The 23,471-nt window shown below is 43.4% G+C and overlaps 2 protein-coding genes across 2 annotated transcripts in view; both read left to right on the top strand.

Annotated features, from left to right (window-relative positions):
* The first annotated feature begins 1,092 nt into the window (after positions 1–1,092).
* LOC138663912 (zinc finger protein 665-like) overlaps positions 1,093–23,471 on the top strand; it is a 298,942-nt gene continuing 276,563 nt past the window's right edge. The window contains exon 1 of the mRNA XM_069750282.1: positions 1,093–1,140. The gene's annotated coding sequence lies outside the window, so the exon portion shown is untranslated. The remainder of the gene's footprint in view (positions 1,141–23,471) is intronic.
* LOC138663926 (zinc finger protein 25-like) lies at positions 2,501–9,681 on the top strand. The gene has a single exon (XM_069750301.1). The coding sequence runs from the start codon at positions 6,996–6,998 to the stop codon at positions 7,806–7,808; it is 813 nt and encodes a 270-aa protein (XP_069606402.1). The 5' UTR covers positions 2,501–6,995; the 3' UTR covers positions 7,809–9,681.

Here is a 23,471-nt window from a genome sequence, read left to right as displayed (position 1 = left end):
ACCGTGACATCCCCCGAACCGCAGGACCCGGTGCCGAGTACCCCATTGCTTTACTACGGGGGTGGGGGGGGGCAATCCACTTGTATAAAAACAACCAGTAATCTGCATGAGTGATAACGTCAAACCTTTAGAACCAGTATCCTTACATAATAATGACTTTTTTTTCTCTTTACTTTTAAGAAATTCATTATTGTATCTGAAACACTGAATCATTACATAGTAACATAGTAACATAGTTAGTAAGGCCGAAAAAAGACATTTGTCCATCCAGTTCAGCCTGTATTCCATCATAATAAATACCCAGATCTACGTCCTTCTACAGAACCTAATAATTGTATGATACAATATTGTTCTGTACATGACCCGTTCGACCACAGTATAGACAGAAACAAGCAGGTGTTTCAAGTTCAATTCCCTCCTTGGACACTCTGCAGTCCCCAATTTGCATTGGTTCTCCTGCCTCAATAAGATGAGAGGAAGAAGTCACTAAAACACCTTCAAATTCTGCTTGAATTTCTTTGCATGAAGTCAGAATAGCCTCCCAGAGCTGCTGCTTTGATGTGAACTGCCTCCCACCTTCATAGATCTTTTGCTTGATGATACTCCAAAGGTTCTCTATAGGGTTGAGGTCAGGGGAAGATGGTGGCCACACCATGAGTTTATCTCCTTCTATGCCCATAGCAGCCAATGACTCAGAGGTATTCTTTGCAGTATAAGATGGTGCATTGTCATGCATGAAGATGATTTTGCTACGGATGGCATTATTCCTCTTTTCGTACCATGGAAGAAAGCGGTCAGTCAGAAACTCTATACTTTGCTGAGGTGATTTTCACACCAACAGAGTTCCCAAAAGGGGCCTAACAGCTCTCTTCACATGATTCCAGCCCCAACATAATGTGGAACGTGGTGTCGTTAGAATTTTCATTTGCTCCTCAAAGGTTGGTAACATACATGATCCCTGGTGCATAAACATCATACACCGCTCTGCTTCGTACAATTCACATGCAGCTCTACTCCATGAACACTGTTATGGAATTTCTTGACCCCTCCTCTTGTGACTGATCACATGACTGTGACCTCATCACAGGTCCTGTGCGCACAGAACAGCCATATATGTGGTGTGCGGCTCTGCAGGTGGAGGTAGGTGCTGGAGATTCCTCATTACTGGGCTCAGTGATATTAACCCCTTTGAAGTTTCATGTCACTACATTTTAAGACCCATGTTGAGAATACAACAACTACATGTTCTATCTCCTCATATGTTTCCCCTTATTATCTCCAGTAATTGCATTATTACATGGGAACTTTATGATGTTACATCATCATCTTCTTCTCATTCAGGTCCCAACAACATCGGATCCTCTCAGTGGAGATCTTCCATATAAGAGAATTTTCCTGATGGACCCTACAGGGATGGACAGGGACAAGATGGCGGAGAAGATATTACACCTCACCCTAGAGATCCTCTTCCGGCTTACTGGAGAGGTGAGAGATTCTGATGACGTCATATTACATCATTCTTGTCTATGGGAATAACAGATGGACAGAACTGGAGAGGTGAGGACTCTGGAAATGTCTGTAGTCAGATTTATTAATGTGTCTCTTCATAACCAGGAATACACAGTAGTGAAGAAGATCTCTAGTGAGCGCTGTCAGGACCCTGTGTCTGAGGGATGGGGAAGACCCCTGAGCTCAATCATACGTCCTCCACCTCACTGCCTGATACATGAGGACATCAATGACCAGAAGATCCTAGAACTCACTTACAAGATGATTGAGCTGCTGACTGGAGAGGTGACACTGCTGGGAATGCTGGGACTTTATACAGTAATGCTATGAAGGGATCGGGGGATGACGGTATCATTGTATGTGTCAGGTTCCTATAAGGTGTCAGGATGTCACCATCTATTTGTCCATGGAGGAGTGGGAGTATTTAGAAGCACACAACGATCTATACAAGGACGTCATGATGGAGGTTCCCCAGCCCCTCACATTACCAGGTAATACAGGACTAAATATACAAGGCCTACATTTATCTGTATATAAAGAATGAATGCAGTCCCTATATGTGTTTCCTACAGACCTATCCAGTAAGAGGACAACACCAGATAGATGTCCCCGTCCTCTTCTTCCACAGGACTATAAACAAGAAAATCCCAATGTTCCTCAGGATCCTCAGGTAGATGGAGAGAAGGTGTCATGAGATCTCCTCTATGATGTGTAGATGGCTGTGAAGGTCTTGTGCTCAGTCTTGTTTTATCCACCAGTATTATATGTTTTATACTTGTGTAATGAGAACGGTGGAGATGGCAGGATTAGAGCTGATCATAGATGTGACTTCTCCATCTGTCTGTGACTTTTACAGTATTTGTTTCAGGGTAAAGATCTGACCCATGTTAATACTACAGAGACATTTGTTATGGGTGATGAGTGGTGTAAAGAGGAGATTCCTACATATGACTACCCAGGTGAGTAGTAACCGCTAAATGCCAAGTTGCCGATTCCTTGCAGTCACTGGCTAGTACAATTATGTGATGATTATTTACGGTCTGATTCTATGTTAGCATCTTAGTTGTATATTTTGTTTTCTTCAACCATGAGGCCAGGTTGTTGGCTGCTGCCATTCTGTCACTGGAGCCCAATCTATAGCTAAATAGCCTGGTAGGTTTCTTGCCCTCTACTGGGATTGGGTCCTAGAACACTCTTGGCGGTCTGGCTATGGCTGTTTTAGCAAAAGTGTAAATCCAACATATCGCAAAACAAGTGGTTACCATGCTGCCACTAGACAACTGTTGTCTTCTACACCTGAAACTGTCCCCACTGTTTTAGTCATTATTAGGGATGAGCCAACGTGCTCGGAAAACGTTCGCCAATCTGAAATTCGGCAGGAACGTTGCACATTCGGATTCATGAGTATTTTCCTAAAAAATCAGCCAAAGTTCAGTAAAGGATTGAGTTTCCACTAATACTTTTGTTAGGACTTTGGCGAGGATAGTGGTGCTGTATGATGAGGGAAGGGGGTGGGGAGATGTTAGAGGAGCAGTAGATTGGTATAATTTTTTTAATTAACTTAATGTGTGGAGATTCTGCCAGCTAATCAGATGTCACGGGTGTGTCAGAGGCTGCAGACAGTCACACTGCATCTAACTGCAGAAGATCTAAGCGGTTGGCTTTGCAGACACCTTTCTAGTTCCTCTGATTTTAGGACCAATGGCAACTTCCCCCAGCTCTAGTTGACACACCTGGACCTTGATGTTTATAACCCCCAGCTTGCTGCTAGAAGTTGCGGTTGATATTTCTATTTCCAGTTCCCTGTTGCGTCTTGGAGTATTGCAGTAGGCTATCTTCCTGCTTGGTGTTGCTGGAGGACATCTGTGTTTCTCTCTGAGTCTACTCAAGCTAAGTGTTCCCCCTTGTTTGTGTATCCTGTCTGTCTTTAGCAGTAGTGGGGATTGAATAGCGCTCATCCTGTCTTTTCTAGTACAGACTTATCGCCATGGTCAGGCAGGGATTAGGTATCCTGCTTGGCGATAAGTGTGGAACCTATATAGAGAAGATAGGGCAGAGAGGGTGACGTTAGATCTTTCTAAGGGTCTCCACTCCCCCCTTTCCTAGTGTTTGGTTCCCTTTCCCTTATCCCTTCGTGTTCGACTTAGTCTCCCTTCACTGGGTGTGACATTAGGGCGCAGAAACAATCCACAACATCCAGACACAAGGGCTTTTGTCATTGGCTGCTGAAGTCACTTGTCCCTCTCTATATAAAAAGTAGACATGTGGCTTCGGGGCCATTTTGTCAGTGTAACAGCTTAGTGAGGCTGCTGCTGCTCACCGCAATAAGGCAGTTTTTAAATTTATATGCCTTGGAAATTGCAGTCACACAGCTCAAGACCTGTAGACAGCTATCCAGGCAGAAGACACAAAAGCGCACAGAGAGGTCAAAAAATACTCTGTTGTAAAAAAGTCACAGTAAATAAGCAAGTGCTAGTCAAAAAATGAAAAAATACAGGGTATTTAGTTAATACGTTTTTTTGCAAAAAAAGTATGTTAAGCTTTTCCACCAATCGCCAAGGTATACCCATAATAGAGCAGTCCTGTCTAATGTATATAATCCCTATCTGATGTATTTAAAAACCTGATCATCTGTATAGTACCTGTATGAACAGGGCTCAGAGAGAAAATATCCACGTAGAACATGCGAGATGGAACAGCTACAATGCAAATGACCAACAGAGGAGTGGTGAACTCCCCAGTCTTGTAGAAACAAGAGAACAATTATAAAACCAAAAACACATGGGCCACCTGCATAGTGAACAAGTCTGTAGAAACCTGTTCACACCACCAAAGAACCTGAAGACACAAAAGCGCACAGAGAGGTAAAAAAATACTCTGTTGTAAAAAAGTCACAGTAAATAAGCAAGTGCTAGTCAAAAAAGTTTGAGAAATGGCTGTCTCCACAGAACCTGGAGCCAGGGAAGGCCGTGTGCACTAACAGTGCAAACCTGGTGGCGGCCCTACAACTTGCCTTACATGGCTCACGTCCTCAACCTAGTGGTACAGCAATTTCTCTGTCACTATCCCAGTGTGGATGTGCTGCTGAAGAAAGCACGGTCGCTGTGTGCTCACTTCCGCAGTTCGCACCCCATGGGTCATCAACTTGCATCTCTACAGAGTTCTTTTAGCCTACCGGTTAACTGGTTGATATGCGATGTGCCAACAGGGTGTAATTCCACTCTGCACATCTTAAAGCGATTATGGCAGTAGCAACAAGCCCTGGTGCAGTATGTCATTTTGTATAGCCGAGGCTAATGCAGTATGAACATAGTGCAAATCACGCTTGCGGAGTGAGCAGAGATGAAGGACCTCTGCACCCTTTTGCACAGTTCTGAAATGGCTACTAAGTTGGTTAGTTCTAACTATGCTGTCATCAGCATCACTATTCCGGTCATCTACATGCTGGTACACACTTTGAATAGTCTGCGAGAGTAGGTGTTGGTCCCAGAGGAAGTGGCGGAGGATTCGGAACAATATCTCTAAGTTCTGGACTGTCGTCGCACAGGCGGGTGCCATGGAAGGGTGGATTACTGCAATCGAGTGCGGTACAAGACAAACTTTAGTGCAGGTGCAGGAACAAAGGCAGAAATAAAGGAGGACGAAGAGGAAGAGGTGATGGGCGCGCAACAGTCAGGAGATGAAGAGAATAATGATCTCCTCTCTGTTGTGAGTAGTTGGTGGGAGGGGACGAGGAAGCAAGCTTGAGTGTTACCTTGCCACCAACACATCATAGACTTGGACCTCATGGAAGCGCCCAACACATGAGCGCCTTGAACTATCGGCAACATGATGCATTTTTAGGATTATAAATAGTGCTAACTACTGGGTTGCCACTGAGTTAGATCCACTTTACAAGAATAAATTTAGCCAGAAGCTTCCCCCTGGAAAGGGACGCGCGCATGCTGGAGTATCGAAACACGCTTGTAAACAATCTTAAGAGTGTTTTTCCCCAAGACAGCAGCAAGGCCCACAGTGTGCATTGCAGTTCTAGACCTCCAATCCTGTGGAACGTCAAGTCATCAACTCAAAACATTAGCAGCAGCAGCACTGTAAGTGGGAGAAGCAATTCCTGTGAGTCGTTTCACACATTTTTTAGACTAGCCCTTTCACCAGCAGAACAGAGTACAAGTCTGACACATAGTGAACGACTGGAGAGGATGATGCAGGACTATCTCAAGCTCAATATCAATGCCTTAGGGTAGGTTTAGACACTTTTGCATTTTGGTCTTCAAAAATTGAAACGTGGCCTGAGATCAGTTGTCAATCTCTGGGTCTGCTAAAGGCCCTTGTCGCTGTCATTGTGGCTCTTCTGTGAATAGGAGCTTCATAGAAGGGGAGAATAATTGATGGGAAGGGGAGAATAATTGTTTAAAAGAAACAATTTTCAGAATCCAGATATTTTCTTGTGATTGTTTTATTTGTTTAATATGTATTGTTTAGCTGTATTTTTATTATTGTATCTGTAGCACATTTATGGCCAAAACGTTGCCTTGTCTACCTCATGTTTTATTGTTGCTATGTGATTTTTAAGGATGGAATAAAAGCTATGTTTTTTCATATACAAACTTTCTCTGGTGCTTTGGATCTTTTTTTTTATATTTTTGCTATTTCTGGACCAGATGAGCGGTTCATACCAAGTTACAATTACCAATGGTGCATGAGAAGTATTCATTTGAAAATAGCCGTTTAGTAGTCAAACATGACATGCATACATGCCATAGCAATAATGTGGTCTGTTTCGGTTGTTGGCTTTTTGGACGTGTATCTAACATATATTTTTTCAGTCCATTTTAGAAGGGGGATGGATAATTGGGGTTTGAAAACTAGGGACCCTCATGGACAATGTCGCCTACAGCACGATGTGATGGGGTAGGAGCAGCAGGTGGATGTGGGAAGGCAGATTTAGATCAATTGGTTTTTACAATCCTTGTTGCTTTTCCGTAGCCTTTGGGCAACTACCAATGTGGACACAGTGAGATTGACAGATTCAACACAGAATTTGAAAACTCTTGCAGACAAATGATCGTGGTGGTGACCTCATATCACGATCTCTACTTACCAGTCCTTTTTCTGATGTTTACTGGAAGAATGTGAACTGTTTAGCCACTACTGTCTTAGTGACTAACTGAATTTTACATCATGTCTTTCAATTGATATAGATATTTTATATAAAAAATGCTATAAAAAAATAATTTTAATGTGCTTGTATTAAATAATAATAATTAACTTTATTCTTGGCAGATGACTGTAGCGAGATATCGGAGGGAAATGTGATATTGTTTAAAATAGAGGACCTTGATATCACACAAGATACATATAAAGATGATGCCATCATTCCAGATATACCATCATCTTTGCACACCAAAGATCTATCAGCTGATAATTTTAAACAGACTCTATCTTCTGATTCATCACAGACTATTGAGAAAAATGAATGTCGCAAAATGGGTCTTCAAAATCTAAGTTCTCTAGCAGGAATGAAGCCATTTTCGAGTTTAGAATATGTTAACCAGAAATCAGATCTTGATGAACATCAAAGAGGTCAAAATGAAGAGAAACCATTTTCATGTTTGGATTGTGGAAAATGTTTTAAACATAAGTCAAAATTGGTTATGCATCAGAGAATTCACACAGGAGAGAAGCCATATTCATGTTCAGTGTGTGGAAAAAAATTTCATCAGAAATCTTATCTTGCTAGACATGAGAGGACTCACACAGGTGAGAAACCATATTCATGTTCAGAATGTGAAAAATGTTTTGTAGATAAAGCAAATCTTATTACACATCAGAGAAATCACACTGGGGAGAAGCCATTCCCATGCTCAGAATGTGGAAAATCATTTACAAATAAACGAAACCTTGTTAGACATGAGAAGAGACATAGAGGGGAAAAGCAGTTTTCATGTCAGGAATGCGGGAAATGTTTTGAAGACAAGCCACATCTTTTTAAACATCTGAGAGGTCACACAGGAGAAAAACCATATTCGTGTACAGAATGTGGAAAATGTTTTGTGGACAAGTCAGTTCTTAATATACATCAGAGAAGTCACACTGGTGAGAAACCATTTACATGTTCAGAATGTGGGAAGTCTTTTACGCATAAATCCGATCTTGTAAGACATCAGAGATGTCACACAGGGGTGAAACCATATTCATGTCTAGAATGTGGTAAATGTTTTACCCTCAAATCACATCTTCATAAACATCAAAAAACTCACACAAGGAAGGAGCGATTATCACTCCCAAAAGGTGAATAATGTTTTGCAAATCATGTTTCATTGAGCAGAAAGAAAACTAACACAGAGAGAATCCAAATATTTTACTGACAAATCACACAATAGAAAAAATCGAGCAATTTAGAGCTTAAAGGGGTTCTCTACTTCCACCAAACTTTTGCCAAAAAACTCAGTCGGTTATCAAAAACTTGCCTAACTTACGCTCCTTGGGTCCAGCAGTGTGTTTCCCTTGCTGCCCTTGTTTCTTTTGTTTAGCTAGTGGTGTCACGTTGACAAAGATGCAGCCAAGCATTAAGTTCAACGGCTCTGCAGATGTAGATGGCACTAGCCTAAGAGTAATCATTTGCTATCCACATGATGTCATCACTGCAGTGAAATAACAGAGATTGAGGCAAAGGTCAACCCCTTTAAATTAGAATTACAGTAATAAATGTATACAATTAGTAGATGTTATACAAAAAACAAATAAAAAAGCTATATACATTTTGTATTATTGAGGTACATTTATTAATCTTTTATTTCAGTTTTTTTAACTCAGTGGCATTGCCAAAATTAAGCAATGCAGTATGCCTTCACTGGGATTTGGGACAGAATGGATTGTTCTACAGAGCTCAATGAATTTGAGTGTGGTCATCTATTAAGACACCATTGTTGTAACAAGTCAGTTCATGACATTTCTTCCTCATATAGATTCCAAAAAATGGAAAGCACTTAGGAGCCACAGCAACTCAGCCAGAAAGTGGCAGAATATGTAAAGTTACACAGCAGGGCCACCAAGCGCTTAGGTGCATAGTGCATATGGAACATGTCACTGATGCTCTACTAAGTCAATAACTGTAGACTTCCAAACCTCTTCTGGCATTAACATCAACACAAATGCTAGGAAATTTTGTGCCAGGAGACTTAAAGCATGGGGTTTTATGACTGAGCAGTGGCATGCAAACCTTAAATCACCAAGTACAATGTCAAGTGTTAGATTAAGTGCTATAAAGCACAATGCCACTGGAGTCTGGAGCAGTGGAAACATGTAAAGTGGAGTTATGAATCATACCCGGTAGTTTGATGGATGAATCTGGGTTTGCAAAATTCCAAGCGAACTGCATTGTGCCAATATTAAAGTTTGGTGGAGGAGAGATGATGCCTAGGGGTTGTTTTTCAGGGTTGGCACTGGGCCCTTAGTTCCAGGGAAGGGAAATGTTAATGCTTCAGCATACTTAGACATTTTGGACAATTGTAGCTTCCAAGACATACTTATACAATTGTGAGAATTGTTTGGGGAAGACCCTTTTCTTTTTTTCAGTATTAGTAAAAGATACAGTAGTGACACCTAGATAATAGACAAATTAAAAGATCAAAATAAAAGTTCCAATATAATCAATGGGTCACCACATGTGCCACAGTTATAGTGGAAAACCACTAAAGAGAAGAGAACAAAGCTCTCAACACAAAAATCCCGAAGGATGAAGGACTGCGTGTCTGAAACGCGCATCGGGGTGCACATTACCTAGCCGCTGGCAGCCTGGGAATATTCCCCTGACTTATTGTAAGTAAACTGGCATCTCTATTGCATCTGCACATAGCACTTTGTACTCATGGTTTTTTTTGCTTGCATTTTGCACAATATGTTCCTCTGGTGAGGATTAATTTGTCGCACATAGCATTTCACTCAGTTTTATTTTCACGATGATCTTTTATGATTTTTTGTGAGCTTTTTTGGACATTTTTTATGATATTGATGCATATATTTATATATCACTGGTACACACTGGCTTTTATATATATACATTTTTTACATTTTTTATTTACCCCTGGTGTGCATACGTGATAGACGGCCATCTTACCCTGTGGTATATTATGAGGATTTGGCTTGCCCTACTATTTGCGGCTTGATTTGTGCACATTTTTTGGACTATATCTATTTACATATATATTTTTATAAAAAAAAATTAAATGTTTGTCACTATTGCTATGAAATAAATAAAAATTGATTTTTATACTATAATCATTCCCTGTCACGTTCTCATTGGTTCGGGATTTTTGTGTTGAGAGCTTTGTTCTTTTTTTTTTTTCAGTATGCCTGTACCCAAAGCAAGGTCCATAAAGGCATGGATGAAAGTCTATTGTAGGACAAATGACAAATCAGTTAGAGAACAGTATGCTGATACTTTTGTCACAAAAATTATCCTTGAAATTGTGCAAATTGTTTATGAAAACCATTATTATTACTTAAATAATGTAGACATTGGGGACCAAGTGAGACCTGGAATCACTTTTACAATTAAGAGAGACATAACAGGAGAGGCTACATCTGTTTCATCTCTTAAAACCATGGTCTCCCTTGACCCCAGAATCTATGGTTAAAGGGAGTTTTCCACCTTTTAATTGAAAATATTCCTTACTGTGGGTGACCCATCACAATAATAAACAGTACAAAATTATCTATCAATCCCAACACAATTCCCCTTTTCCGATGGCCAAGTCACTGCTGCATCACCATCATCTAAAGAGACGGGCAAGGAAACCAGCACGGAGGAGGAGCAGTAAGGTGTCAGATCTATAATACAGCTTGCACACTTTATTAATTTTTTGGGCACTTATGGCATTTCGATTGTGAGAAAATTTCTGATAAAAGATGTCATTGAAAATGTAAATACTGAGATATATTTACAAAGATTTATATGAGCACTAATTGTTTTTTTTCACATTGGGATTAGGAATTGGATTCCTTTTTAGTAAAGATCCATTTAAGGTACCGTCACACTAGACGATATCGCTAGCGATCCGTGACGTTGCAGCGTCCTCGCTAGCGATATCGTCCAGTGTGACAGGCAGCAGCGATCAGGCCCCTGCTGTGCTGTCGCTGGTCGGGGAAGAAAGTCCAGAACTTTATTTGGTCGCTGGACTCCCCGCAGACATCGCTGAATCGGCGTGTGTGACACCGATTCAGCGATGTCTTCACTGGTAACCAGGGTAAACATCGGGTAACTAAGCGCAGGGCCGCGCTTAGTAACCCGATGTTTACCCTGGTTACCATCCTAAAAGTAAAAAAAACAAACACTACATACTTACCTACCGCTGTCTGTCCTCCAGCGCTGTGCTCTGCACTCCTCCTGTACTGTCTGTGAGCGTCGGTCAGCCGGAAAGCAGAGCGGTGACGTCACCGCTCTGCTTTCCAGCCGCTGTGCTCACAGCCAGTACAGGAGGAGTGCAGAGCACAGCGCTGGAGGACAGACAGCGGTAGGTAAGTATGTAGTGTTTGTTTTTTTTTACTTTTAGGATGGTAATCAGGGTAAACATCGGGTTACTAAGCGCGGCCCTGCGCTTAGTTACCCGATGTTTACCCTGGTTACCGGGGACCTCGGGATCGTTGGTCGCTGGAGAGCTGTCTGTGTGACAGCTCTCCAGCGACCAAACAGCGACGCTGCAGCGATCCGGATCGTTGTCGGTATCGCTGCAGCGTCGCTAAGTGTGACGGTACCTTTACTCTAGTTTCACAGTAATTTTCCAGTATAAACAGGTTCCCTATCACCTATTCATTCCCTATCACCCATTCATTTGGTGACCTATTGTGCTTCACAAAACATCATATTTTTCGGCAGCACATCATTTTGTGTCAACGGTACTTTCGCGCAACCGAGAAATGTGGCAACCTAGGTGCAATGAACGAGCTATTATAGATCATTTAACATGCATGATTAAGTGCAGTTTGCCTGTGTAAATACACTATTAAACAACCCCAGTATCCATAAATATGAGCCAATGCCATTTTGCTGAAGCCCACCGCAAGCCTCCACTCCTCCTCCTCCCACCCCAGGCCCGCAGCATCGCCACACTCCTGCCGCCGGATTCCTGCTGTAGCAATCCTGCTCCTGCCTCCAGTGACAATGTTCCACTGCCACCACCATCCTCTCTCCCCGGTAAGCTACATTTGGACTATAAGATGCACCCCATTTTCCTCCCAAATTTGGAGGATAAAAAGTGCATCTTATAGCCTGGAAAATATGATAAGTATTATGTTTGTGTGGAGACACTAGGGGGTCAGTGGGCGCCCAGGTCCGCTAGCTGAAACTGCATGGACAATAGTTAATCTCCCCGAATGCCAGCTCTACCTTTAACATGGGCAAAACGCTACTCAGACAACACAGGGTGAGGGTAAAACAGTGTGGCAATACTTTATTGAACCATAAAACAGGCAGATAACATGTAGAACAGTCCCAGCAAAATATCCCAAGATGATGTACATTACAGAGTCTCACCCTTCCGCTGACTCACTGTGAAAATGGCAGCAGTTACTTCACAGCTTCCAGGGTCAACTACCCCATCTGTGGCATGCACACATAGAGGAGGTAATGACAAGTGTAGGAAAATGACAGACCATTCAGATACAAGGGCCAGTTGACCAGAGGGTCACAACCTGGCTTCATCTTCCCGGGTCGATTACCTCACCTGAGGAACGCACACAGAAAGGAGGTAACAACAAGCTTAGGAAGATGACAGTCCATTGAAGCACAAGGCCAGGTGACCAGAGGGTCACAACCTGGCTTCTTCAAACATCTCCATGGAGCCAGGTGACCGGCGGGTCCCAATCCTGGCTTTCTCCAAACTTATCCATGGTTCAGCAATGGTCAATGGAGCAGATTTGTATTCTCCCAACAGGGGCCGAGGGGGTCCTAGGTTGTTTCCTGTAGGATGATAGATCCGTGTCCTTCGTGATGGTGCCATGGTATATTGGCTGCTGGCCTGTGTCTGGTCGTTTGGATGTATGGATATCTTGGCCGAATTTCTGTCTGTCTCTATCCCTCCCTGTTTCTGCATAGAGGCATGTGACCTATTTTTATACTTAGCAAGTGTCCTTCATTCAGTATTTACATAAAGGGTAAAAATGGAGATGAGATCAAGCAGCATTACTTGATTATTTAATCTATTTGCATAGTTTTACTCCTCTGTTTTCGAAATCAACAAACTATCTGGCCTACACAATGCGTAATTAGCATATCAGTATACATCACTGGTCATCAAGAGCACAACATGTTATATCAAATATCAGCTTACGAGTCAATATTACAGGCTTACACATATAAAAGTCTGTTTTCTAGACCAACCAAAGATTAACACTAAGGCCGGGGTCACACTTAACGTATTGAAAATCTATCCGAGTCTTCCTGCTGAGAGTCGCACAAGTGTTCTCTGTATGGTCATCCGTGTGTGATCCATTTGCAATGCGGTTTTCTCACACCTATGTATCCGTATGACTTCAATATGACATGTGTATGGCTTTACATTTCTCACTGCTTTTTACCTTTGAATTTAATGGCTCAATGGGCTGAAATGAGGAAAATATGTGCGTATTTCTCACAAATCACACTGATGGTCCATGTGGTGTCCGATTTTTTTCTCACACCCATAGACTTGCGAGATGGAAGCTGCCCCATAGATTGGGAACAATGGTCTGAGTGCTATGCGATGTTTTCTCTCATAACACTCGTCCGTATTCAACGCTACTGTGACCCTGGCCTTAAAGTCAAAAGTCAACATATAGATAATTTTATTCTTACTGGCTTGCTAGAAATAGTCATCTGGTTAATTAAGATACAATGCTGTGTCTTCACAATTTGATTTTAAGAGATTTGTTAACAACTTTCTACTGTTTGTCATTTGTTATCACCCTTTTGCAGTTCCTTGCAAATTATTATGCAAATGCTATTTTTCTCTGATTTTCCTAAATGGATATCATCAAGTGTTAAAAAATAATCACTTTTTATTGGACAAACCTGCCAATGATTGTTTCAGTTCTTCAATACAAAAAGTGAAACTCATATATTAGATAGAATCATTACAAATAGAGTGATGTATTTCAAGTGTTTATTTCGGTTAATATTGATGATTATGGCTTACAGCCAATGAAAACCCAAAAGTCATTATCTTAGTAAATTAGAATACTTTATAACACCAGCTTGAAAAACTGATTTTAACATCTGAAATGTTTGCCTACTGAAATGTATGTTCAGTAAATGCGCTCAATACTTGGTTGGGGCTCCTTTTGGCAGTGTGGCCAAGTCCTGCTGGAGAATTAAATTTCCATTTCCATAAAGCTTGTTGGCAGAGGGAAACATGAACTGTTCTAAAATTTCCTGGTAGACGGCTGTGCTGACTTTGGTCTTGATAAAACACAGTGTACCTACATGTATACCAGCAGATGACATAGCTCCCCAAACCGTAGTGATATATATAAAAGAACCTGGCACTCAACTTAATTATATGCAAGTGGTTTATTCAATCCCAGGCAGTAGTATGATAAAGTACGGTAAAAAGTTTTGGTCACGTAAGATGACCTTCATCAGTTACTGTGAGAATACATGATGTTACATTTCGCTTCTTTTGTATATGTTCTAAAATTATGTAACATCATGTATTCCCATAGTAACTGATGAAGGTCGTCTTACGTGACCGAAGCGTTTTACCATACTTTATCATACTACTGCCTGGGATTCAATAAACCACTTGCATGTAATTAAGTTGAGTGCCAGGTTCTTTTTAATATATCACTACGGTTTGGGAACCTACCTTGGCACCATATTGGCTGTGGACACGTCTACTTATACGTAGCTCCCCAAACTATCACTGATTGTGCAGCCTTCACGCTAGACCTCAAGCAGCATGGATTGTCTGTCTCTCCACTCTTCCTTCAGACTCTGGGACCTTGATTTCCATGGTCTAGTAGTGTGAAGTATCTACAATCGATGATGGTTTCGGGAGCTATGTCATCTGCTGGTGTACGTCCACTGTGTTTTATGCACCATTTTTTTTGATGCACCATTCCTGGAGCAGCTGAGAGCTGATGTTTTAACCTGGGGGGTGCTAATATCCATGGCCCCTTCCCAGGCTATCAATATCAGCCCGCAGCTGTCTGCCTAGCCGTTGCTGGTTCGATTTTATAGGGGAACTGTTGTGAATTCTGTTGTCGGGCTCCCTCCTGTGGTCATGAATGGTACTTCGGCTGGTTCTGTCCATGGAATTTCTCTGGTGGGTGTTTCTGAGTTTCCTTCCACAGGTGACGAGGTTAAGTCGTTAGCTGCTGCTCTATTTAACTCCACTTAGATCTTTGCTCCATGCCACCAGTCAATGTTCCAGTATAGGTCTTGTTCACTCCTGGATCGTTCTTGTGACCTGTCTTCGCAGCAGAAGCTAAGTGCCTGTTTGTTTTTATCTGGTTTGCTATTTTTCTGTCCAGCTTGCTATTTTTTGTTGTCTTGCTTGCTGGAAGCTCTGGGACGCAGAGGGAGCGCCTCCGCACCGTGAGTCGGTGCGGAGGGTCTTTTTGCGCCCTCTGCGTGGTCTTTTTGTAGGTTTTTGTGCTGACCGCAAAGCTACCTTTCCTATCCTCGGTCTGTTCAGTAAGTTGGGCCTCACTTTGCTAAATCTATTTCATCTCTGTGTTTGTATTTTAATCTTTACTCACAGTCATTATATGTGGGGGGCTGCCTTTTCCTTTGGGGAATTTCTCTGAGGCAAGGTAGGCTTATTTTTCTATCTTCAGGGCTAGCTAGTTCCTTAGGCTGTGACGAGGCGCATAGGGAGCGTCAGGAGCGCTCCACGGCTATTTCTAGTGTGTGTGATAGGATTAGGGATTGCGGTCAGCAGAGTTCCCACGTCCCAGAGCTCGTCCTATATTCTCGGTAACTATCAGGTCATTCCGTGTGCTCTTAACCACTAGATCCATTGTTGTCCTGACCACTAGGTCATAACAGGGAACCCCATGTCAATTTTTTTCTGGGGTTCCCCTGTAAACTAGCCAGTAGAGGCTAAGCACACAGCTGTGAGCTGATATTAGTAGCCTGGGAACCTTTATAGCTATTTAACATAGTAACATAGTTAGCAAGACCGAAAAAAGACATTTGTACATCCAGTTCAGAAATTATTCAGTATTGGCTCCTTCCCAGAATATATGAACATCTGTCCTCAGCCGTCGGCTTTCCTTATGCTGGTGTTAGGGGTCAAGTTCCCGCCTCTGCACAGGGGGAATCTCGGGCCATCTCCGCTGCGGTCTCCCATTCTTCTCCTGCCGCAGTGGAGCCTGCTCAGCAGAGACGTCAGTCCCAGCGTCTCGCTCAGTCTGACTGTGTGAAGTAACAGAGTGCGTTTCTACCACCATATAGGTCCGCCATTTGCCAGCAGCAGGTCCTCTCTTGCACGGTGGACCCCGGGCTGTGAACGCACCAAATAACATTTATCAAATTAACTCGGTGCGTTCCACCAGCCCTAACATAATACTAGCGCCAGTGGCGTAGGAAGGGGGGTGCGGGGGGGGGGGGGAGAGCCGCCCCGGGCGGCACAATGCCGGGGGCGGGCATCTAGCCGTGCTGGCACAAGCATCTTTTCAGTCAGTGCAGGGCCAGGCAGTGCATGCACATCGGGGTTAAGAACGCAGCCAGCGTGACATTGTTTTGTGGGCGGAGAGTTCTCCTGCTCTGCTCTCCCACCCGCCCCTCGCTGGCTGCTGAACTTATCAGGACAGGCAGATTCCGGAGGAGTGTGATGTATCTTTGTATTCTGACAGTCTGGGTGACCTGGGGCGGCCACAGCTGATATACTGTATATTATATACTTCAGCAGCCGCCCAGGCCCCCAGCACCTGTCCTGTATATGTATATACTGTATCTGTACAGCCTGTATGACAGTATATATAATATATATACAGGACAGGTGCTGGGGGCCTGGGCGGCTGCTGAAATATATACACTGCACAGTACCATCACTCCCCTGTATATATACACTGCACAGTACCACTGCCCTGTATATATACACTGCACAGGACCACTGCCCTGTATATATACACTGCACAGTACCACTGCCCTGTATATATACACTGCACAGGACCACTGCCCTGTATATATACACTGCACAGTACCACTGCCCTGTATATATACACTGCACAGTACCACTGCCCTGTATATATAAACTGCACAGTACCACTGCCCTGTATATATACACTGCACAGTACCACTGCCCTGTATATATACACTGCACAGTACCACTGCCCTGTATATATACACTGCACAGTACCACTGCCCTGTATATATACACTGCACAGTACCACTGCCCTGTATATATACACTGCACAGTAACACTGCCCTGTATATACACACTGCACAGTACCACTGCCCTGTATATATACACTGCACTGTACCACTGCCCTGTATATATACACTGCACAGTACCACTCCCCTGTATATATACACTGCACAGTACCACTGCCCTGTATATATACACTGCACAGTACCTCTCCCCTCTATATATACACCGCACAGTACCACTGCCCTGTATATATACACTGCACAGTACCTCTCCCCTGTATATATACACCGCACAGTACCTCTCCCCTGTATATGTACACTGCACAGGACCACTGCCCTGTATATATACACTGCACAGTACCACTGCCCTGTATATATACACTGCACAGTACCACTGCCCTGTATATATAAACTGCACAGTACCACTGCCCTGTATATATACACTGCACAGTACCACTGCCCTGTATATATACACTGCACAGTACCACTGCCCTGTATATATACACTGCACAGTACCACTGCCCTGTATATATACACTGCACAGTACCACTGCCCTGTATATATACACTGCACAGTAACACTGCCCTGTATATACACACTGCACAGTACCACTGCCCTGTATATATACACTGCACAGTACCACTGCCCTGTATATATACACTGCACAGTACCACTGCCCTGTATATATACACTGCACAGTAACACTGCCCTGTATATACACACTGCACAGTACCACTGCCCTGTATATATACACTGCACTGTACCACTGCCCTGTATATATACACTGCACAGTACCACTCCCCTGTATATATACACTGCACAGTACCACTGCCCTGTATATATACACTGCACAGTACCTCTCCCCTGTATATATACACCGCACAGTACCTCTCCCCTGTATATATATATACTGCACAGTACCTCTCCCCTAAGTCACCAATAGACAACTATACCACATATTAAGGGAAAGTAAGATATTATTAGATGTATATGAAATATTTTTATAATTTAAATATCCCATGTGGAGACCCTATATTACGGACACATCCATATGCTACAACGCAAATTCCCATAGAGAAAAGATGATGTACAAGTCCACTATAAAAAGTATAAATCCTTTATTAGAAACTTTAAAATACACAAAGAGACAAAAACAGGTGTGTGGAAGTCACAAACTGAAAATAATACAATAACACCAGGGGCCCCACCCCCCACCAGTCAACCCACCACATATAAAGAACCAAATAGCATGCTGTAACCTATAAACGGCCAAAAATTGGTACATATGTACCTCCGATCAGAGGCACATGGGCTAATAATGCATATCCCTCCTCCTAATTATAACGGGATTTTTTCAGCGTTGGCCCGTACATGTCCAAACCAGGATAAATAGTCACAAATAGGTAATGTGGAAATATCCACCTATTAATAAAGCCATATATAACGTGACTATAATAATACTATTATTTTAAATAGGCCCAGACCTTAAGGGTTAATGCCCATGTCCTACTGATCCGCCATATAATAATATGTGCAACTATGCAATAACCCTAGCCTACAGTACAAATGGTTACCAAGTACTTACATCACGCAAATAATAATGGGAGAACCAGGGGGGGTGAGTGCCCGGGGAGGGATATGCATTATTACCAAGGAAGGTGACGGGCACAAGGGGGCATTCTTTGCGTCTGGAGGAGAGAAGGTTTTTCCACCAACATAGAAGAGGATTCTTTACTGTTAGGGCAGTGAGAATCTGGAATTGCTTGCCTGAGGAGGTGGTGATGGCGAACTCAGTCGAGGGGTTCAAGAGAGGCCTGGATGTCTTCCTGGAGCAGAACAATATTGTATCATACAATTATTAGGTTCTGTAGAAGGACGTAGATCTGGGGATTTATTATGATGGAATATAGGCTGAACTGGATGGACATATGTCTTTTTTCGGCCTTACTAACTATGTTACTATGTTACTATGTTATTAGCCCATGTGCCTCTGATCGGAGGTATATATGTACCAATTTTTGGCCGTTTATAGGTTACAGCATGCTATTTGGTTCTTTATATGTGGTGGGTTGACTGGTGGGGGGTGGGGCCCCTGGTGTTATTGTATTATTTTCAGTTTGTGACTTCCACACACCTGATTTTGTCTCTTTGTGTATTTTAAAGTTTCTAATAAAGGATTTATACTTTTTATAGTGGACTTGTACATCATCTTTTCCCTATGGGAATTAGCGTTACAGTACCTCTCCCCTGTATATATACACTGCACAGTACCTCTCCCCTGTATATATACACTGCACAGTACCATCACTCCCCTGTATATATACACTGCACAGTACCTCTCCCCTGTATATATACACTGCACAGTACCTCTCCCCTGTATATACACACTGCACAGTACCATCACTCCCCTGTATATATACACTGCACAGTACCTCTCCCCTGTATATATACACTGCACAGTACCACTGCCCTGTATATATACACTGCACACTACCATCACTCCCCTGTATCTATACACTGCACAGTACCTCTCCTCCTATCCTGTATATATACACTGCACAGTACCTCTCCTATCCTGTATATATACACTGTAGAATTTGCAATAGCTGTCACTCATGTTAGAAGTGAAATCTGGCATTGTACTATACCTAGATTTCTCTGCCGTATCTGGGCATCATGAATCGTGGTATGTGTTAAAAGGGTGACCCACTGAGACTCTTTTGCCCGGGGCCCTCAAAAACCTGGGGGTGGGTCACCGGGCCGCGGCCGGCGCTGTAGCTGTTTAACGCTATTGACGTGCGGGCCCGCGCCCGCACGTCAATAGTTAACAGCCGCCAGCCAATCTGAGGCTGGCAGCTGACGTCAGCCCCAGTGTGCATGTCGCCGGCGTCTGACATCATTGTCAGTCGCCGGCGAGTGCACGCTTCAGCTGCGTGGAGAGAGCAGGAGCGCGGTCAGGTAAGCAGAACTTGTTTTTTTTTTTGCAGTCCCGATCATGTGATGGTAACATTCGCCGGCGAAACAATTAAAGTTCTACATCTGAGGTCTTATTCCTGCTGATGGGGGGGGGGAGGGCGCCAAGCTCGGGAACAGCCCCGGGCGGCAAAAGCTCTAGCTACGCCTCTGACTAGCGCCAGGGTCTGGCTAGTAAATGGTGGACATACGGCAGTCCTTGCGGTACATCCAGCAGCTGGAGGGTAGGTTGGCGGCTCTCGAACGCACAACCTCAGCTGTGGATGTAACTGCAGTTGCTGTTCAAGCTGCTAGTGTGGCTGCAGCAACCTTGTCCACTGCCACCCCTGTTCCGACATTATCTTGCCTCCCACTGCCAGAAAAATTTTCTGGAGAAAGTAAATCTTGTAGGGGTTTCGTGAGTCAGTGCTCAATATACCTCGAGCTCCTGGCTGCATGTTTTCCCACAGAGCGGTCAAAGGTGGGATTTATTGTGTCTCTCTTGTCGGACAGGGCGCTGGAATGGGCTATGCCGCTGTGGGAGCGTGGCGATCATGTGGTGCAGAGTGCTCCACTGTTCCTGAGCACTCTGAAACAGCTCTTTTTAGGACCTCGAGTCACCCATGACACGGCGCGCCAACTGCTGTCATTGACTCAGGGTTTCTCCTTGGTCAGCCATTTTGCCGTCCACTTCCGTACCCTAGCATCTGAGCTGGAGTGGTCGATAAAGCCCTTATCCCCATATTTTGGAGGGGGCTGGCTGACCATGTGAAGGACGCTCTGGCCACTAGGGAGATTCCTGCCATACTGGAGGAGTTAACAGCTGTCTCTACTCGCATTGACCTCCGTTTTAACGAGCGGAGGTTAGAGCGAGCCCAGTGTAGGCAGAGGTTTCAGCTGGCACCCACCTTCGCCAAACCTCTGGAATCTCCGGTCCTGGTGCCTGAGTCACATGAGGCCATGGAAGTGTCACGAGCGGGATCTAAGTCCCGGACCGCTTGTGCACTCAAGGTCTGTCATGTTTGCCAGCAGTCAGGACATCTTGTCACCAGATTTTCCCAGCGGTCGAGGAAACGTCAGCGTCTAGTGGTAGTAGGTGGAGGTACACTAGACACGGCGACGTTTGCCTCCAAATTGTCCTTTAAGGGGACAATTGCTATAGGCTCATTCACCCACTCGGTAGAGCTCTGCGTGGATTCTGGGGCGGAGGGCAATTTTATGTCTTCTGCTTTCGCCCAACGTCACGCAATACCACTGGTAATACTAGCTCAACCAGTAACGGTACGCGTGGTGAATGGGTTGACACTACCCTCACAGATAACCCACCAGACCATCCCTTTTACTCTGTCCATGTCGTCATCCCATCAGAAGATAATATTTCTGCTCGTCATTCCTGAGGAAATTGATGAGGTCCTGTTGGGGATACCTAGGCTACGGTACCACTCTCCTCATATCGAGTGGTCCTCAGGCAGAATTCTGGGATGGGGTGAATCTTTTGGGGGTAGGTGTCAGAGGGAATGCGCTCAGGTTGCTACTACTGAGGTACCCACAGATCTATCCTCTCTCCCCAAGCAATATTGGCCCTATGCGGACGCGCTCTCCAAAAAGGCGGCGGAGACCCTTCAGCCTCACTGCCCCTATGACTGTCCTATTGATCTCTTGCCTGGTACGGAGCCTCCCCGGGGTCGAGTCTATCCGTTATCTCTCCCGGAGATGGAGGCAATGTCTCAGTACATTCAAGAGAATCTGGCAAGAGGGTTCATCAGGAAATCAGTGTCACCTGCTGGGGCTGGGTTCTTCGTGCAGAAGAAGAGTGGGGAACTACGTCCATGCATAGATTACAGGGGTCTTAACGCCATCACCGTTAAGAATAAGTATCCCCTGCCCCTGATATCGAGGCTCTTTGATAGGCTTCGGGGAGCAAGAGTATTTACTAAATTAGATCTGCGGGGTGCTTACAACATGATTCGCATCCGTGAGGGGGACGAATGGAAGACGGCTTTTAACACCAGGGATGGGCACTATGAATATCTGGTGATGCCCTTCGGGCTCTGTAATGCCCCAGCCATTTTCCAAGACTTTGTGAATGACATCTTCTGGGATATGCTCTCCACCTCGGTCGTAGTCTATCTGGATGATATTCTCATCTACTCTCCAGCTATTGACTCCCACCGGAGAGATGTTTGCAAAGTCTTTGACCTCCTACGGGCAAACTCCCTCTATGCCAAGTTGGAGAAGTGTATGTTTGAGCAGGAGTCCTTACCTTTCCTAGGCTATATCATCTCCACCCAGGGATTGGCTATGGATCCTGCCAAACTACAGGCTGTGATGGTGTTAAAAAATGGTTATTTCGCTAAAATATTTAATCAGGACTATTCACCAGGTGCTTACTCTTAAAGAAAAATGTCATGGTATTCTGATGAAAAGTATAGTGGTTTATTGAATTGTCCACAGAAAAACCAAATTGCAGAAAACATAAAAGTAGATGAAATAGTTACAAACAGATTGTCCATGTGTAAATATCAGCGCTTGTCTTGTTACTCATCTTTCCCAAGGTCTTGAATGGTAAAACCGTCTGTCTGTGTGAACTCTGAAGGTCATCATGGCTTATGCTATCAGCTGTTGCTTCTTCATTTCTTGTCCATGGAGAATGATGTGTAGGAAGGAGGTGACCGCCCCACGTGACAAAAAGCCCCCACACCCTCCTAAGAGACGTCCATATATGCTTCCCACAGACCACGTGTTCCCTGTATATGGTGCTAACTTATACTCTGAGCTACACACACAGAAATAGCTTTTGATAGTGTCAGCAAGAAGCAATGTGCTCAGTACAGAATTGAGAATAATTCAATTACGGTAATAATTAATATTTAACAATTCCCCCTTTTGAGGGTGACAGACATTGATTGGAACCCTCAAATTAAACATATTAGATTTTCTTCTTCTCTTCAGCAAAATGATGTAATAAATAATAATATAAATAATTATATTGTTATATGTTCTCAAAAATATAATGATATGTAAATTCATGTTATGGTAAGCCGTGACTAATATTCATATAAAATATATAATTATACTTCCTTATATCTACTTGAAGCATCTCAGGTCTGATGTCATCTGATCTTCATATTGATGTCTTCTTGGTTCTTTTAAAACAATCTTTATTATAAGTCTTTTGCAATAGATGATAGCATGTAGATATGTAGAGACTGTGTGTCATGTGTCAATCAAAGTCCATATATTCAAATGTTGATAAGAAAACAAAGTTCATAGATGAAATGTAGCTTTAATATCTGTGCAGTGTCACCTTTAGAGACCTGGACTTACATTGGCTCGCCTTGGAAATCATCTGGAATCCTTTCATATCATCCACACTGGTCTTGGAACAGGTGTGACGTCTTTGGTCAGCACAGCAAGGGTTACATTGACTCTTCCTTGCCAAATATAGCACCATAACCAGTCCTTAGTGCACAGGACGCATGTCAGGGTTGTTGTAGCGTCCTGACAATTACCTGATTGTTCACCAGCTTTCATAGAAGTCTTATAGGTGATAGAAAACCACTGGAACGTAATAACACAGTTCATCTTTGATACTGTACTCATATTTGTCAGTGATGGATGCTGTAGTTGTGAATGGTGACATGTATTGTATTTGACA

This window comes from Ranitomeya imitator, chromosome 2 (genome assembly GCF_032444005.1).
Source record: "Ranitomeya imitator isolate aRanImi1 chromosome 2, aRanImi1.pri, whole genome shotgun sequence".
Taxonomy (NCBI): Eukaryota; Metazoa; Chordata; class Amphibia; order Anura; family Dendrobatidae; genus Ranitomeya; species Ranitomeya imitator.
The sequence above is the reverse complement of the archived record's forward strand: the minus strand, read 5'-3'. Positions and strand labels throughout refer to the sequence as shown.

Excerpts from the sequence above, each read along its gene's own strand:
- LOC138663926 (XM_069750301.1), top strand. The coding sequence starts at position 6,996 with ATGGGTCTTCAAAATCTAAGTTCTCTAGCAGGAATGAAGCCATTTTCG.